Source organism: Poecilia reticulata, chromosome 8, assembly GCF_904066995.2.
Source record: "Poecilia reticulata chromosome 8, P_reticulata-male-v2, whole genome shotgun sequence".
Lineage (NCBI taxonomy): Eukaryota > Metazoa > Chordata > Actinopteri > Cyprinodontiformes > Poeciliidae > Poecilia > Poecilia reticulata.
In genome coordinates this window covers 8320859-8339102 of record NC_088837.1, presented here as the reverse complement: position 1 = coordinate 8339102, position 18244 = coordinate 8320859, and the positions used below count along the sequence as shown (strand labels likewise).

The 18244-nt window shown below is 41.5% G+C and overlaps 1 protein-coding gene across 1 annotated transcript in view; it reads right to left on the bottom strand.

The window, feature by feature from the left end:
- LOC103468563 (protein shisa-8) overlaps positions 1–9730 on the bottom strand; it is an 87306-nt gene extending 77576 nt beyond the window's left edge. Inside the window, exons 1-2 of the mRNA XM_008415697.3 lie at positions 9234–9730; positions 6858–7495 (exon numbers count right to left, since the gene is read on the bottom strand). Of these exons, the coding sequence (XP_008413919.1) occupies positions 6858–7423 (566 nt within the window). The 5' untranslated portion in view covers positions 7424–7495; positions 9234–9730. The remainder of the gene's footprint in view (positions 1–6857; positions 7496–9233) is intronic.
- Between the last annotated feature and the right edge of the window lie 8514 nt (positions 9731–18244).

Genomic DNA, 18244 nt, shown 5'->3' with positions numbered 1-18244 from the left:
TAATATTCGACATGATTGAATATGATTGCAAATGCTACAATAATAATTTGACGCAAGACAAATATAACAGGAATAATTCAATTATAACATTATTCATTCCCCCTGGATTGGAGTTACAATCACAACTCGACATATGAATAAAAATGTCTGGAATAGAATTTTAAACTTTGGTTTAAAACCTACGTGACAATATTCCAGTACTTCACAGAACGTTAAAACTGGCAGCAGTATTAAAAGTAGTTCAAACTTTTTGACTTTGTCATTGCTATGCTAATTCAAGTATTTTGTAAAAGTTAATTCAGATGCTTGACATCCAGCTAATAAAAAAATAAACACATTTTCTGTTTAGTCTCCCAATGCTGAAGAACTTTTAACTCTTTTTAAGGAGTTTTGGGCATTGTAGTATTTTACCTAAAGCAGATTATGTTTGGTTTTTTATGCATGTTGGAATATTTACAAAACACATTTTGTGTATATTATGCACACAGTGTGGTTGTTGCAAAAAAAAAATTTTTAAATTTGACTTGCCATATCTAAGGAATATGGACTAAAATTTTGAGTCAACAGAACTGACATATTTTGCCTTTACCACGTTTCATTTTACGTTTTAGTTTTTTTCTTGTCTAAAATCTGGGGATGAAAGTTTAATGGTCTACACAGAGTCCTTGAGCGCCCTCAAGTGGTCATAAAAAGGGGAAACAATTTCCCTGTTTCCTGGCTTGCCCTGATAAGGTCAGCTTCAGAGGTGTAGACAAAGTGTCTGCGTAGTATAGCATGAGATTGACATTTTGACAGTAGTCTTAAACATTGACAAGAAGCAGGAAATATTTCATAGAATTTTTAGGCATGTTACAAAAAAACTGAGCAATCCAAATTTAGCTGGAGCTTAAGTTATGTGCGGTAAAGTTTATGTATAAAAACCCAATGCTAGAGCATTAGCTCATCTTTTGCCTCTATTGAAACAATAGGCAGATATGCAACAATGTGTGGACGGTATGGTAGTAAGAAGGTTATGCAGTTGGAAAGAATCACACACATGAAAATACTTTTTTAAATGCAAGTGAACTTTTACAACTTTGCTTAGAAATGTTAATGTAAAAGTTGTGAAAGCCTTCAAAAAGGATAGAACATCTATTTATCACAATGCATCTTTAAATCTTTACTCCTGCTGTAAGTGATAGTGACAACATTGTCGTCAAGTGTCACAGCGTAACGTATGACCTCCATCCACCCACACAGACGTAATAATAAAACAAAGCTCACTCCAAAATGCTAATTCCGCCAGGCCGCCGTTCAAAGTGCGTCACGAGAAAGCCAAGCTCTCTGCGCTTGTTTATCTCTTCACTCCAAACGGCTGTCACAGGCGATGATGAAAAGTACCTCTGCATCTGAACAATAAAGCAAGTAGAAAGCACTGCTGATGAAACACAATGCACTAAAGAAATAAAACGGCTGACGGATGGGTTGTTTAGGTCCCAGGTGGGACATTTAATCGCGTGTGCCCTTGAACACGTCGCTCCTTAGCGAAATTATTTATGATAAGTGGTATTTGGCTTGTAAAGTGAATGCGCGCTGCTGAAGACGATGTCTGAAGGTGTGTGTGTAGGTGTGTGTAAGAGCACATTTCAATTTATTACATTCATTTAGGGCTTAAGTGGTTACCTGATTTGCCAAAACATAAAAAAAAAAAAAAAAACAGATCCTTCCTCTACCTAAGATGGTTGCCTTGAAAGAAAAACCTGAAAACCATTCATTAACCTTTTGTGTCCTACATGGGATGATTAAACGTCTTGGTGAAATTAATTTATTCACGTTTGTCTGCTTTGTAGGTGCAAACACATTTAAAGTTCAATTAGTTTTAAATTTAAAAGGGTTTTGTGGTCTGCAGAGCAAAAGAAACAAAAATGAAACAAATGGATACCAAAATATGTCATAATAGAGACGCAGAACTCAAGAATTAATGCATTCTTGAGTTCTGCATTGTTGCAGAACTTCTTGGCCATCCAAGAAGAAGATAACGATGCCAAAAGTCTTCAGCATAAAAGTGAGCTCAAATTATATGCCAGCTGCTCTAGCGATGAAGAAGACTTCAGTCAAAAGTTTGTGGCTTGAAGACCTAAGAGACCGGTACCTCATCCAGGAATTTAAAAGCCCTCTGGGGCAGGATTAAAATGTCTGTAATTCTCCACAGCAAAAAAGGGACAGCTGTGATGAAACATGACTTAAAAACACTAGATGGATTAAACTTTTACTCCGGTTCTTATCAGTATTCTGACTTTGAACGTGAATGTCTCAAACAAATGTGCCTCTAAAACACTTCATGCCTAAAAACTGTGACTTAGTTGTGTTATATGTTATTTGCACTTAATTAAAGCAGTTTAAACACAATCAGTTTAAGTTTTACTTGTAACAATAATGCTAGTGTCCAAATCGGAGGACGACATTTGTCAAACTCACCTTAGAAATATAGTTGATTTTACTGACAACACGTTATGTAGTCCTAAAAGATTAACTCCTTCTAATGATACATGTAGACTGGATGGAGAAGGTTGCAATAGACAGCGTTCAATTAGCCCACACACAAAGAAAAAAAAGGTTTGGAGGGCTAATTATTAAAGGTAAACCATAAGAAAGGGAATATTTGGGATAACTATAACTGAATTATAACATGAGGAAGTTCTGTAAAGCTGGTTTTACACTGACAGGGGTGCAAACTATCAAAACCCAGGATAAACCACAACATTTTCTCTCCCTAGAAACGGTCTAGTTTGATGGTCACGCTGCTGACTTGCGTCTCAAGGTCATTTGTTTTGGCTGCGGCGTAAGCCGACGGGCAGCCTGCGCCCCGTCCCTCAGCCTTGTGTTGTTTGTTCCCCTAAAGCCAAGATTCTGTTAAAGGGCTTGTTTCATAATCCCGTCACCAAAAATTCCCAAAGAGTGGCTACACATCTGTTCGGCGTCATTTGATCAACAACACAATCTGGTTTTGGTAATTCCACCCTGAAGAAGCCTGTAGTCCCTGTATTGGGCCTGGTGGTATATAATCACTCCATATGTCCTAGTCGCCCCAGTGCAGCGCCACAAAAGGGTCTTAACTCGGTCAGAAAAGAAACTCTGACACCTGCAAATGTCTATTTGTGATTTTATATTATGACTATTATGATTTGCAAGCTATCCGTCACCATGGTTCTACTTGTTTTCTCTCTCAAAGCCTCGGGAATGTTCCTGTACATACATAAATATGCGCAAAACTGTAATTCAGTGAGAAGATGCATAATATTTTTGTTGTTGAAAGAGTTATTGTTATATGACATACCTAAAGCTTGAGAGAGAAAGAAAAGCAAAGCAGTAAACAATAGAAAGAACAATAGAAAGAATGCATAGAAAAGTGTACATAATGTGCATGCTTAGATGAGCAGCTAAGATGCTTATGGTGACTGCCTACCCAAAACATTCATTGGTGCTACCACCTGTTGATGCTTTGGGGTTAGATGTGCATACAGGAACACACATTTCAGCCTAAACTCACCTATGTTATGATCCTGACAGAAGAGGACTTTCTCTTAGTCAAAACGTTTAGAGGAAAATAAATGGCACTCCTTGATTGGCTACTTTGCGAATCCCAGCCAATCGAGTCGAATTGTCCAAAAGTTCTTCGACTTCCTAATCTGCGTTTTCTTTTGATTGTATTCGATTCAGCAAATAATTCACTTATTTTCCGACAAATAAGACCCTGAAACATTTATGGAGAGTTGGTAGCACTAAAGAAGTGGCATGGCATAATTCCTGTCTGTTGATCTAATGATTGTTATTTAATAAACTGTCTGATTTGGCAACTGCCTGCAAGACTTTAGAGTCCAGACGTCTTTATTTATGTCCTCTGGAGCTCAGTCCTGCTAGCTCGTTTTCCCACGTTAATGGAAACATCGACACACTTCACTGAACTTGAATTACATTCAGATAAAAAATTGCCAGGAAGTGAATAAATAACACTTACAGTTTTTTCCGCATTATAAGGCGCACCTTCAATGAATGGCCTATTTTAAAACTTTTTTCATATATAGGGCATTATAAGGCGCATAGAATAGACGTTACAGTAGAGGCTGGAGTTACGTTACGCATCCACTAGATGGAGCTGCACTAAAGTGAATATCAGCAAAACAGTCCGACTCCGGTCGGCGTGGTCAAACTTTATTAATAGATTACCAACCAGCATTCTGACAACTATCCCAGCATGCACCGCACGCTTCTTCTTCTACGGGCGAAAATGAAGTCGGCGGCTGCTTACCGTAGTTGCTAGACCTGTTGTGGCTCAATATTAGTCCATATATAAGGCGCACCGGATTATAAGGCGCACTGTCAGCTTTTGAGGAAATTGAAGGTTTTTAGGTGCGCCTTATAGTGCGGAAAATACGGTACCCTGTTTGTAGCACACCTGTTCCATTGCCACCCTGAGGGCTACAAAGGCAAGTGGATTACTAACCACTTGTTTGGAGGCAGTCTCTTGGATTTAAGACAAAATTTTCACCATTTTCAAGGCTTGCCAAGACAGACTTTGTTAGGGAAAGAGTAAAATGCCACCCAGGATTCCTCTCAGTGGAAAATTAACTGAGCGACACAAGCCGAGCCCATGTTTACCAAAACCTTCAACTATCTTGGATGACTATCTCCTTTTGTCCTTCTGTCACTTCTTTACACTCCAACAGAGCCTCTGCATCGTTAAAGTGGTTAGCACTCGTGTCATTCTCTCCATCTCTATATCTCACACGCACACATTTTGGCAGATATAAAATAAACAGCAGTGGTTGTCCACTGGGTTGTAAAATGAGCTTGTCTCGTGTGTCACTTCCTTTCAGCCCTCTGTTCTCTCTGCCTTACTCTTTCTAATAATGGGTTTATTTTTCTCATCTCTCCCCCTTTGTGCCTATTAGTCCCTCAGCGACCCTTGTCCCATTTTAGAGTAAAAATATAAAAACAAAAATAGGAGCACATTCGCTATGTCAATTCAAACCTGTATTTACACAGTATTGACCAAAAGATAGCCAAAGCTTGTACATTTACTTATTTTTTTAGTTTTTGTTTAAAATATATATTAATTCTGGTTTGTATTTATAAGACATACACCACAGTGATATCCAGATGTAGGACAAATTTTTACAAAATATAGTAAATTTTTTTAGCCCCTCTGCTGGAATACATCTAAATAAAATCCATTGCCAAAGTCACACCAAGTTATTCAAAGAAGAAGCCAAGAGGTAGGAGAATCTGTCAACAAATAATAGTTGGACACTCCTTTTACGAAGAGCAAGAATGACAAAGATGGAAATATGAGTTGCACTAATAACATGGCAGTGTAGGAAGAAAACTAGTTGGAGGCTGAAAATGCGTAGAATGCAAACGAGAGTCGTTTGGTTGAAGGTTTTTTTCTTCCAGCAGGACAACAACACTCAACATACAGCCAGGGCTACAAAAAAGGATTAGATTGAAGCACATTCCTTTGCTAGGGAGGTCCAGTTAAAGTTCAGAACTAAATCCAACTATTCAGGAGAGACTTGAAGATTGATGTTCACATACTCTCTTGTCCAGCCTGCATGAACTTGAGACATTTTTCAAAGAATTTACTGAAATTTCAGTCGCTAGACTGGCTGGAGCAGCCATAACCCAAAGGACTGGCAGACATGGTTGCAGCAAAACTCGCATGGATATATACTTTTTATCATTTTACTTATGTACAACTTTGAGTTGATCTAACACATAAAATCCAAATACATCATAGTTTGTAGCTGCAATGTGACGTTTTGATGTTGAGTCACCATCAACATCAAAACGTCCGTCTCCGTCCAGCTGGCTTGGTCAGCTGACCGGTCACGCCCAGTCACACCTAGCGTGCCTTACTTTTCCTCTGCGTTTTCCTCTTTCGGGCTTTTGTCTCGCTCTCACACAAACAAACACGCTCTCTCCTGCTCTCTGCAGTAGCCACTGGCTGCTTTCCAGTCAGATCAGCTCGATATTCCACCCTTCCTAAAAACCACCCTCACTTTGCTCATTGCTCTCTGGAGCCCACGCGTTGCCACAGTCATAGTTGTGTCACAGCAATCAATCAGCCGTCAATGTGAAACTGCACCACCAGTACAGACGAACCGCAGCGAGCCGTGTGCCGCAATTCCCGAAGCGCCTCCCCTCGCCATTAGTTCACTTCTGTGCTGAAATCATCGTTTTGCCGAACTGAATGTCTCTGGGTCTCCCTGCGCGCTTCTGCGATTGTATCCGGTTGGCAGAAATTTACCAGCCTCAGCCTTAAAACTTTGTGTTTGACGATGTCATATTAAGGTTCTGACAATCAGTTCTCGTGTCACACTTTTTAATTTCGGTAGAGCCCATATGCTTTTGCCGTTTTGACACCTGATTAAAGAAATGCAGAGCATGAAATGACATTGGCGTCTGAGCCATTTCTCATTATTTGCTCAGTAGCACCACTGCTTTGAAATAGCTCACTCATCAGGTATGAATTGAATCTTGCCGTTGGTGTTTGTTTGGATTTTGGATTCATATGTGATTAAGGGTGTATTCACACCAGCACTGTTTAGTCCTCTTGAATCAGACTCTTAATTCATTCGTCGAGAAAGTCCGATTGATTTGGGCAGTGTGAATGCAAATTTTAATTCCAAAACGGACTAAAAAAACTCTGATCCGCCTAAAAATCTCTCCAAAAACTAGTATTTTTGCCAATGATGTTCTAAAGAAACTGAACCAGAGGACTCTCATCAATTGCCTTTGCAGTAACTTGCTGCTTGAACATACATCTGCCGAATATTATTCCTAAATTCAATCATCCACCCTTCGTTTTCCGGTCTTACCTTGAGTTTGTCATGTCCGTTTGACCTCCCTGACTCTTCTCCAGTCCGAGTTTTGTGAATATCCCCACCAGCACCATGATGGCCACCACCCCACAGATAATGTAAACGATCATGTGGGTCCGATCCCGATCGGGTTCCTGGTGGACCTCTGTGACGGGCAGCCCCGGTTTCCCGGTGTTTGCCCACACGGGTGTGTCGTAGTTGGAACAGGAGGTCTGGTCCAAACTGTGGACTCTGAACTGGCAGCAGAACCGGTAGAAGCAGGAGCCGCAACAGAACAGGTAGATGCCTGCGTTGCAGTTAAATGGTGGGTCCCACTGGCCCATGACGTCGTAGTACCCCCAGCAGCGGTTCCCGCCGGTTGAGTCCGTCTGTAGCTCTGGGTCCGGCGTCGGTGTTGCCAGTGCCGCCTCTGGTAACACAGACGAATCTGTGCTCTGGTTGTTGGAAGAGACCTGCGCTGAAACTTGTCCCGACGGGCATGAGCTCAGTCCACTCAGGGTGGTCAGGCCCAGTAACATGGCCAGTGAAAAGTTCAACATGAGCAAAAACATTGGAGCGGCCATGATGGACTCACTCCAAAGTCCTGCAGCGTCTCAGTTCGGACGGGTGACCAGTAACAGAAGACCAAAAAGTTCCTGCAGTCGAACAAACAACAAAAGACAATTAAATATCTCTTTTTAAAGAGAAGACATTTCAGTATTTTGACAATCAATGCATTGTGCATAATCAGAACAGAGTATTACATGAACGAGAAAATGATTACACCGATTTAAGTCAGTCTTAAAGTTCTTTACATCACTTCGTATGACATTTATTAACTAAAACGAGTGATGGGATAGTGACTGGATAAACATAACCCAATGCATTTGATCTTCTTCCAACCAACCTGTGAGTGCGCCAGATCTAAACCCTACCAGGTTGTGCTAAGCTCAACACTCTTTGGTGTGGAAGTCGGTGTTGAGGAAAGAAAATTCAACCATCTTCTCAAAACATGTAAGCTCTTGTAAACTGTTGTTGCTAAATTGTTCCAAGTCAATTGAGGTCTGATATGCAGTATTAATACCAATTGGTGCATATTCTAAGCATACAATGATTACATTGGAAGTACTTTGCTAGCAGCTCGCAGTCTGAGTTATGCCTAACCATGGCTCTTTGCTCAAAGTTGCACATTAAATACCTATTTACATAACTATTGAAGATGCTATGTATGTAATTTGGTGTAATCTTTGCAGCACAAACATTTGTCTCCATTTGTATTCTTAAAAAAACCATTACAACTACTTATGTTTAAGGTAGCAATTTGGGAATGGAAGATGTGCAAAATATTGTTTTTGTGCGAATCTGCTGAGTCGATGTTTCTTTTGGTACGGTGAGGTCGCCTTTATTTTTGAAAGCCAACATGGTGAAGGGCATAGCCAGCTTGATTGGTGAAAAATCAGTGGGCAGGATGGTGACAGGCTCGTTTTTGTGGATTTCTGAAGAGGCTCAATTTAGCTGCTACTAGTAAGAGATTAATCAAAAACGTGGTATGCTATTTAACAGGAAACAGTGCTGTTTTTTTTTGTTGTTTGTTTTTTCCCCATTATGCCATTTTGTACTTTTGCAATTGTGGTTGTCATGTCTTCCAGATGTGAAAATTATTTATTTTCCACAGCGCTTAAGCGCATTGAACAAGCGTACTACAGCAAAAGTGCTTTGTTTCATCCTTTTGAACATTACACATCTGGCTGTTATAAAGTTAAATACGAGTCAAAATAGTCTTAGAAATAAACCCAGAAACATTTGTTCCCATTTGCGATTTCTGTGTTTAATTCTCCTAATTGCAAGGGTAAGGTGAAAAAAAACACGCTTAAAATATGAACTCTATCCTGTGTTTTAAAATAGCAACTTTGTTCTTTTGCACACAGTGTGACATCACCTCTGCTCTTTTAGTAAATAATTAAAGCCCGTCCACTAAAGGCTGAACAAAATCCCTGCTCGTGCTTCGGAAATCAGAATCAGAATCAAATGGGTGTTTGCAGGTGAAACGGCATCAGAAATCAGCCACAAATTTCAAATGGATGCAGATCTAAAATCAAGTGCATTGAGTCTGAGTTAGTTGGAACAGACTGAGACGAACTAAAGTTGAAGTTACGTCATTTCTGAATGAATTCGATATCACCAAAAATTGGACCTATAAAGACGAACTGAGCTGAATTTAGTTTGTTCACAGAACTTAAACTTGTGTCTTATTAATGTTTTGGCACTTATCAATACCCCCGTAGACACAGGCTTACGTTGACTGGCCGACAGTGTATCTGTGACATTTCATTGAGCTTGTCGGCATGTTTATTTACCAAAGTTAATAAAAAATAAAAACACCACAGAAATCACCTTTTACAAAGCCATTCAAGTCTCCAGCAGACAGCAGAGGCGGTTGTAGACAAATCCAAACCCTCGGGGAGGAGGATCCAATTTAGGAGGACGTGTTACCTACGAATGAACTCCCCCCTGGCATTTTCAGCAATGAACTCCCCCCCACAGAGTGGATGAATAATCCGTGAAACGTGAGAACTGTAGGTTCCCAGCAGTGCTGGCGAGCAAAGCAAATCCAAACTTGCAGCTAGCGAAGCTTTCCACATGGAAGGGCTTTCACTCCAAAGACAGACTCATATCCCTGAGTGGGTGACACCTCAGCACTGAAGTCAAATCGGTTCAGGCGTCCAGAAAATAAAAATAAAAAAAATGAAATAACTCCACCACAGATCTTAACTTGCGTCTATCATCCTGCTTCTCTCAATGTCACAGTTGAAAGGGAGCTTTTTTATTTTCGCAGTGGCCATGTTTTTGGCGCCAATGTAGTCCACTTCGGTAGATGTTGCTCTCCTCCCCCCCCCCCCCCCCACCCTCACCCCCGCTTCGCTCCCGCTCTCTCGGCCGCTGACGTCTTTATTATGAACTGATCTGCTGCTTTTCTATTTTCAGCCACAGAGCCCAACAGGTATCAGCAGCTGTGGAGTGTCTTCGGCGGATCGGTCCAGGCTCGGATCCTGTGGTGATCGCCGTCCAGAACGTGCACCTGAGGCTCGTTATCTCTCACTCGTGCACATCCACACATCCACAAAAAGAGCTCAACTCCCTGATGACAGGACGCTGACAGTATCAGTCTGGAGCTTTTTAAGTGGCGCGCACACACACACACACACACACACACACACAGACACACACACACAGGAGTCCAATGGCTTTTGGCGCCGGCCGCGCACAGAGCTCCTGCTGCTGCTGCTGCTCCCCTGAACGCCCTCCTGTCCTCGGATCCGGGGGTCTCTGACAGACCCGGGACTCTTGGCTTTCTGCCGACTCAGCTCTGTCCTGCGAGTGTGCAGGTGATGAGAGTAGGGGAAGAGAGTAAGAGGGGCTCTTGTACTGAAGCTATTATTTTGTCGTCTTGGATCTGCTCCATGAACGGAAGAAAAGATGAACGGGTTAAAATTATTCACCCATTTCGCAGTGGATCGTGGCTTCTTCTTCTTCTTCAGTGGTTTTGTTTTACCTCCCCTTCCACCTTTTATTTTCATTACATGCTCTTATCCTAATCTTCCCTCCATCGCATCTTTCCTTTGATGTTTCCACCTCTCTCTCCGTCTCTTCTCTCAGGCTTCCCTTTCCTCCTAAGACCTGGGAAGACTTTTTTTTTTTTCCTTCTTTTTTGTTGTTGTTTGGTTTGGTTTGGTTTTGTTTTGTGCGGCTGCTGGAGGAAATATCACCGTGGGGTCAGGGATCCCGCGGACTGCCCCCTGCACTTTCAGCGGAGCGCTGGCTGGACCCCTTGCTGGAACAAAGCTATAGCCCGGCCCGCGAGGACGACAGAGACTAGTGGAGATGCGACAGCCTAACGGCAGCGTGGCACCAAGGGCAGAGCAAAAATAAATAAATAAATCAATAAATAAAAGTCCCGTTTTCAAAAGAAGCCCATATGGAAATGCAGGACACGGCACAGCAAAAGCGCTTTTGAGACAATCTCGCATCCGAGTTTCCAGTTTTAAAATTGTTCTATTTTTCCCTCCTTTTTCCCCCCCCCCGATTGGAAAAAAAAAAACAGAGAAAAAAACAACAACAAAGGTTTAATATGCAACAGTTTTTAAGCAAAACGCTGCATATTATCTCCCTTTTTTTTTTTTTTTTTGAAGCTTTTTGATGTCAATTCGGTCGTTGTCCAGCTGCAGCTTCTTTGAAAACAGGCATAATTTGATATATATGTATAGGAATTTTATATATATATCATATGTATGTGTTTTCCACTGGTGCTCTGCTTGTGGGATGCTCCAAACAGAAGTGTGAGGCTCTCACAGAAGCAAATTATTTTTTTTTTTTTTGTTGCTTTATTCCATCCTCTCTCCCTTTGTCGTCGCTTCCTCGTCGGCGTGTTAATTCCCCTTAAATCCTCGGTCCGCTCGGAGCGTCTGTCCCGTCCGCCGGTGAAGCTCGATCTCCCGCCGCCGCTTCTCCCGTTCCGTGGCAGGACTGGCTGTCAGTATCTCACGCAATCGCTCCGTTTCTCTCCCGCCTCCCCGTTTCCGAGTCACTCCTCCCTCTCTGGCGCACTCCTGCCCTCCCTCATGGTGTCTCTCTCTCTCTCTCTCTCTCTCTCTCTCTCTCTCTCTCTTTCTCTTGCACTCGCACAAGCAAGTGCCTTTTGTGCATAAATGAGCCTCTCTCTGGCTTGTTGACTCTCCCTTTTCACTCTCTTCCTCTCTCACTCATTATATGTCACAGGCACCTCCTTTTCTCAGATTTTTTATTTTTTATTTTGCTGCTTAGTTGCATTAGAGCTGGAAAGAGATCATGAAATTTTAAAATATTGACATTTTTTCCATCAAAATGGAAGATTTTTCTTAAAAAGCCTAACATTCTGTTTGAATGCGATGGTTTGAAGTAGAAGAGGAAAGGATTATGTTGACGAAGCCTCCACCGTTTTCAGTTTTATCTGGCAGCATTTGGGGAAACCAAGTGGGGGGGGGGAAGACGTTTTCCCATAGAAAATGTTACTGGCCTTGCATCAAATCACACCTAACTTTCAGACAGTTCATAGTTAGTTGACTCTTTACAATATCTTCAAAAAGTGAAATACCAGCTGTGGCCCCTGAGTTCATCTGATTGTTTCTGGAGTCAACAAGGACGCACATGTTCTTATAAACTACCTTTGTTTGTTCCATTGTTACTATTAGTTTATTTATCTCAATGTCTAGCCAAAAGGGAAACAGAAATTTAGTAAACATGTAAAATATGTTGCAAAGTAAGAAAAGCCAAGGTTCCCTGTGTGGGCATGAAATAGCTACAGGGTGACCTAGAACCGAGACGAGATGCAAGATCACCTGTAAGCACTTTGAGAAGACTTTGACAGGCTAACGGTTAGCCGATACCACTACAGTTTATATCCTATTGGTTCAATTTTGTCCTCTCTTGTTCAAAATCAAACGTTTCAATTGCCTGAACCTTAAAACTCCACACCTCACACCGAATCTTGAGGACAAAAGCTTCAAGATGCTAGTTTTTGGTCTTCAGATCCAATTCTTGTTAAGAGTAATAAAATGAAAATAAAAAACAAGAAAGATTTAATACATAGACTTGATTTAGAAAGGAAGAAGTCCTGGAGCTCCCTTGTTTTGCTGCAGCGAAACAAAAGGCTGCGCAGTATGTCGATCGAAGCTACAAGCTAGCCGTTAGCCGCTAACAACACTGAAGCTAGCATCTGCTTTGGAGCTGCCCGTCAGCGCTAAACTCAACGGGGTAATTCACGCAAACATTTATCAGATTCTTAGTTTATCAAAAAAAAAATATTAGTAAAATGTTTCATTTCATGGTGGAGAACACAGAACTGAGTATTTTTAGAAGTAGACAGATTTTTTTTGGGGGGAAAAAAACCCCCTATTAATTACTCTTTTGAACTCGGATGTGTGAAACATTTATATATTTTGTGGAGAAAAAAACCCCATAAACTCAGCAATGCGTATCGTCTTGTTAGCTCGCTGTTCCGCCCCTGCTGTTCAGTGTTTGATTATAGATTCAATCCATGAACCATTTTCTCCTCACAGCATCTTGTTCGTCTCCTTTTACTTTTCGTTCGTCCCACATTCCAGTCCGTTTGTTGCAGTGCGTCTCCATTTCCCCCCCTTTTCTCCCTTTAATGTTACATCTCTCCCGTATGCGACTGTCAGTTTGACATATAAGAACATCGGTGCTGACTGAGCGTCAGGTCAACGCGGTGCGTGCGTGAGCGCGTGCGTGAGCGCGCGCGTGCTCCTGCATCCACGTGCGATGCGTGTTTTGTGCCTCTGCGTAATGAATGTGCCAGTACCTCTGCAAGCACGTCTGGAGCATGTGCGGCACTGCGGGCTATTAGGACTGATTTAGAAGGAAAGGAAAAAAAAAAAAAACGAGTGAAAGATGGATGGATGGAAAGGAGGCGATGGGAAAAGCAGTGAGGAGAAGAGAAGAAGAAGGTAGGAAGGGAGAGGAGGGGAGGAGAGAAGAGGACAGCGTCTGCCAAAGAGAGGGAGGGAACGAGAGAGAGAGAGATTTTGACAGAAAGAAGCAAAGAGGGGAAACGGGAGAGGAATTATCGCGGGGAAGGGAGGAGGATTAAGGAGCAGGGGAATAACTACGGGGAAAAGGAGTTGCTTGAGGGCTGGTAGAAAGGGAAGCGGATAGGAAAGAGTCCAGACAGGTGGGGAGGAAGTCATGAAAATACAGGAAAAGAGTCATGAGAACACTGCAGCAGACGGTAGAGAATAGCCTTCAGGAGATATGCAGAATTACAGTACGAGGTTCTTGTTTAACGAACAAGAAGGCCTTGGAATGTTTCCATTTTAATTTAGCATAGCTTAGCAAAAAGCATTCCTTGTATCTCTCCCGTTTCCACTGTTTGTTTGCCCAGTTTTTCTTCAACTTCCTCTAGAGAGTCCTTCTACATTTTGTTTTTTTTTTTTGTTTTGTTTTTCTCTCCCTGTAAGCCCACAGCTCAGATTCCCTTGGTGTATTTTACTCAGTCCAAACCTCTCAGCCTTGATTTACTTAAAATCCTTGGCAAAGCGCATCAGGAGTTATGTCAAGGATACATCCACCCGCACACTTAAGATGGCACACAAACACGCGCCGCCGTGACTTAATGTACGAGCCGCGAATCAGCTAATCCTCACCCTCCCTCCTGACTTGCTTTTAAGTATCCTTTGCACATCTTGCCTAATTAACCGAAGGTCAAAAGTTTTTATATATATATATATATATATATATATATATATATATATATATATATATATATATATATATATATATATATATTTTTTTTTTTAAATCAGACGAGTTCTGAATGAAAGTTTGCTGTCTCCGAGAAGTGGGGCGTATAAGTTTAGAGCGGAAGATGGGGGAGGAGAGAACGACGAGGCGACGCCGGAGAAACGGCGGATGGTGGAGAGAACAGACGTGGAAATAGAAATCTTCAAGTCCTCCTCAAGGGCCTTAGCCTTTCTGTCACAAACATGCATGCTGAACAAAAATATAAACGCCCCTTATTGTTGCCATGTGGCACTAACAACTGTAAATGAGTATCTGCTGACATTTTATTGTACTAAAGTAATATTTCTCTTGATTTGTGTATAAATTTTAATCCATCTTGCTGTCAGTGAGCTTTACTCAGCGAGTTGTGTTTTTACTCAGTGCCTGGGTGGGGCATGTCCAGTGGTTTGATCAGACAAAATGAGCAGCAACTGGACATTCCTTGAACTGGGGACAATAAAAGGCCCCAAAATGTCATATTTTGTCACAAGTCATAATGCCAGATGTTTCCAGTTATGTGTCATTGGCATGTTGGATGCAGGGATGTCCACCAGAGCAGTAGCTACTATCGGACCATCGGTCCTTTAAGAGTTCATTTACAACAGACTGGCACTTCTGCAAATCGACCTCATCCTCATTGGCCATGTGTGACCACTCCAGCACCAGATCGCCACATCCGGCTCATCCATCTGCGGGATCGGCTAAGACCAGAGACACACGCAGCTGGTGAGACTTTTGGTCTGCACAACAGACGCCTCACACCTCAGACTGTCCGTAACCGCTTACGAGAAAATAACTGGGTCAAAATCTGATTCCTCAACCTGACCCCCATCACGTTCAAAGGTCTGTCGATCTGCTGCAAACGGCCAAACCACGATGTTTCCAATGCCGATATGAAGATCAGTAATCACTGATAATATAGTTTGAGTTTCTCTATAAATTGCGTAACACAATTGTTCATAAAACTCTTCTATTTGACATGGGGCGTTTATATTTTGTTCAGTGTATTTGGTCTGAGTTGTTTATTTTCCTGGCTGTGTGGTTCACTGACAGCAACTGTAGATGCTGTCAGTGATGCATTTCTTCAGCTTGAACACAAACGGGCTGGAAAAGGCAGTAGCTACATGAGGACAGTAGGGACAGATGAAGGTGTGCGCGTAAAAAAAAAAAATCAATTTCGATTGAAATTGAGTTTTGTAAAAAGAAGAAATCCAGCTGCAGAGGAAGATTCTTACATTTTTGTCAACAAAATAAAACTTTTATCCACTCAATATGACAATCTGTACATGATTTCTATAAACGGGTACGTTTCTTCTTCTCTGCTATTCAGTGCATTAGCATGCGCTGCATGTCTGCAGGACGTCCATGGTATTATTTCCTCGTGTTATAGCGTCAGTTCTCTCCAAAGCTGTGTGTGTGTGTGTGTGTGTGTGTGTGTGTGCGTGTGTGTGTCAGGCATGGTGAGGGTGACTCACTGGGTCACTGATGAGATCTGCCCTCACTTGTGGCTCACAAACCCAACCAGAGTGAAAAAGAGCCCAGACTGTGGGCAGAAATGAGCGATACATAAAGAAAGGCAGGGAAACTGCTGCGATTTGAAACTTTGCTCTTAATACTTGTTGTTGTGTCTCTGATTTTTGTGTTAGTTGCTTCCAAAGTAGAAAAGGCAGCTAATGTGACCTTGCTAAATTGTTGAAACTGGTCTCATTTATTTGGAAAAACTCTATTACAAATTTTAAAGTGAGCTATGCTTTACAAAAGGAAGGACATTATATATATATAAAAAATAACACTTGTTTGAGCTTTATATTCTATATCCTAAATCACATCAAACTCGAGGCCCGTGGGCCAGATCCGGCCCACCGTAGCTTTTTATGTGGCCCTCCTGTTGTTTAACCACTAAGTGTGGTTAAATATTATTTTATCTATCAAACTAATGCAGGTTTTATCTCTTTACTGCCAAATTATATCAATCAATCCCTCTAGTTTCTTCAGAATTATTGTGAAAATTCACACAAAATCAACAAATTCCCATGCTTTTTTGTGCTAATTCATATTTGAGAGTTTATAGCTGATTTTTCTCAAAAATTGTCAAACGTTTTCTTACTTGTACTAAACAGGTGCCTCGGCCTTAATTGATGTCAGATTACAGTTCATGATCTATTCAGCAAGTAATAAACAATCACATTTATTATCATGAATAAGTGCAAATGTTTCCAAATTAGTACCACAAACACTTTAAATTTTATTGCACAAAATCGCAAAAAGAATCACAAAATCCTGGATGGACTGAAAAGGTGTTCAATATTATTATGTAATTTTAAGAAATCATTGGTATTTTAACAGTTTAACAGGTTTTATCAATGCATTCTGGCACAACTGGCCCTTTAATTTAATTCATTTAATTAATTCATGATCCTGATTTGGCTCAAAACGAGAATCAGTTTGACACTGCTGTTCTAAATTATTTAATCTCCCATAGCAACCACTGGGAGTTTCTGTCCCCTGTGTTCAGGTAGCTTTAGAGAGAACAGTGCCGAAAGCAGCTGAAACGACAGTCATTCAATTTTGTAACGTTCGAACAAAACGTTCTTTTATCCCACTGACACTGCTGCATATCTCTTTTCTCTCAATTACAAAGATCCTTCGATTACAAAGACAGATAGTATGTCAAGGACAGAATTAATTAATTAAATTAACTCAATGAAGTTATAGGCTACTTAATTATGTAAACATATTTAAAATTATAGTTTCACAAAAAAAATTACATATTTTGTTTAATCAAGGGGTGCAGGTGTGCGTATAGAAATAAAACAATTAGTTCTGATTGAAAATGAGTTTTGTAAAATGAAAGAAATCCAGCTGCAGAGGAAGATTCTTACAATTTTGTCAACTGAATAAAACTTTTACCCACTCAGATTGTATCTGCCTGTGGGTAAGACCTCTTTTTGTCAGAGGGTCTAAATTGCACACTTTATTCAACACCATGGGAAGAATATATAATTTACAGGTAAAATTTGAAAAAGAAAAAAACCCAGAAATGAATTGTAAATGAGCCACCTTTGGTGTTTCAGAGAGAGAGAGAGAGAGAGGAAACAAAGCGTAAATTAAACCCCGGTCGACGCAGACACCAACTTCCTCTCAGTTGCTCTTTTGCTCACTTTCCTCTGCAAAACTTTAGTGACACAAAGCGGATTTGTGAAATCCAGTCGACTGCCGCTTCGGGATGTGTGTGCGCGCACACACACACGCACGCACACACACACACACACACACACACACACACACACACACACACACACACACACACACGCACACACACACACACACACGGGTCTGGATGTTAAGCCTTCAATTTAACATGCTTAATAAGCTGCGCAGTGTAAGGTCAGGACCGCAGCTCACATGCGTTTCAGCACGTACGGTCCCTTTTAATTAATCTCTTCCTCTGTTTCAGCGATCTGCGCACGCAGCTCTCTGCCTTCCTTGAGCTCGCGCGACGTGGGCAACGCTCAATTAGAATCACTTGGGTTTAGTGGATTAGCCTAGTTTAGGACTGATGTTTTCATCTCGGAGGCTCCGAAACATGCGGATGACTCATATCCAGGGCTGCCGATGACATCGGGATAGGTTTTCACAGCCACCCATCTCTCTCTCTCTCTCTTTTTCCACCCCAAGCTGTTTATCCAAATCTATATTTATCATCTTATCGCACTCCGAGAAGCCAAATCTAACCTAGGCAGTCAATTTCCTGCGTCACAATAAGCCCCTGGGACTCCTTCTTTAATCTGTTGTGAGGACGGCAAACCAGCGGGAATCTGATGTTTCGTGGCAGGTAAAATGTCTGACGCAAACAGGACGGCGGCCTGGTTGGAGGGAAACGATCCTCGTACAAATCGTAAATGGCGATGCTGAGATAGCGGCGCAGCAATCAGAGCTTCGCCCCGTCTTCAAAGAGAAAACTACGGAAGCTCCTGGCAGCTTCCAGCTCCCTTTCGCTTTTAGGAATGCTTAATGAACAATAAAATATTCAAAAATAAAGGCAAAATAATTCATGGATTCCGTCAAAT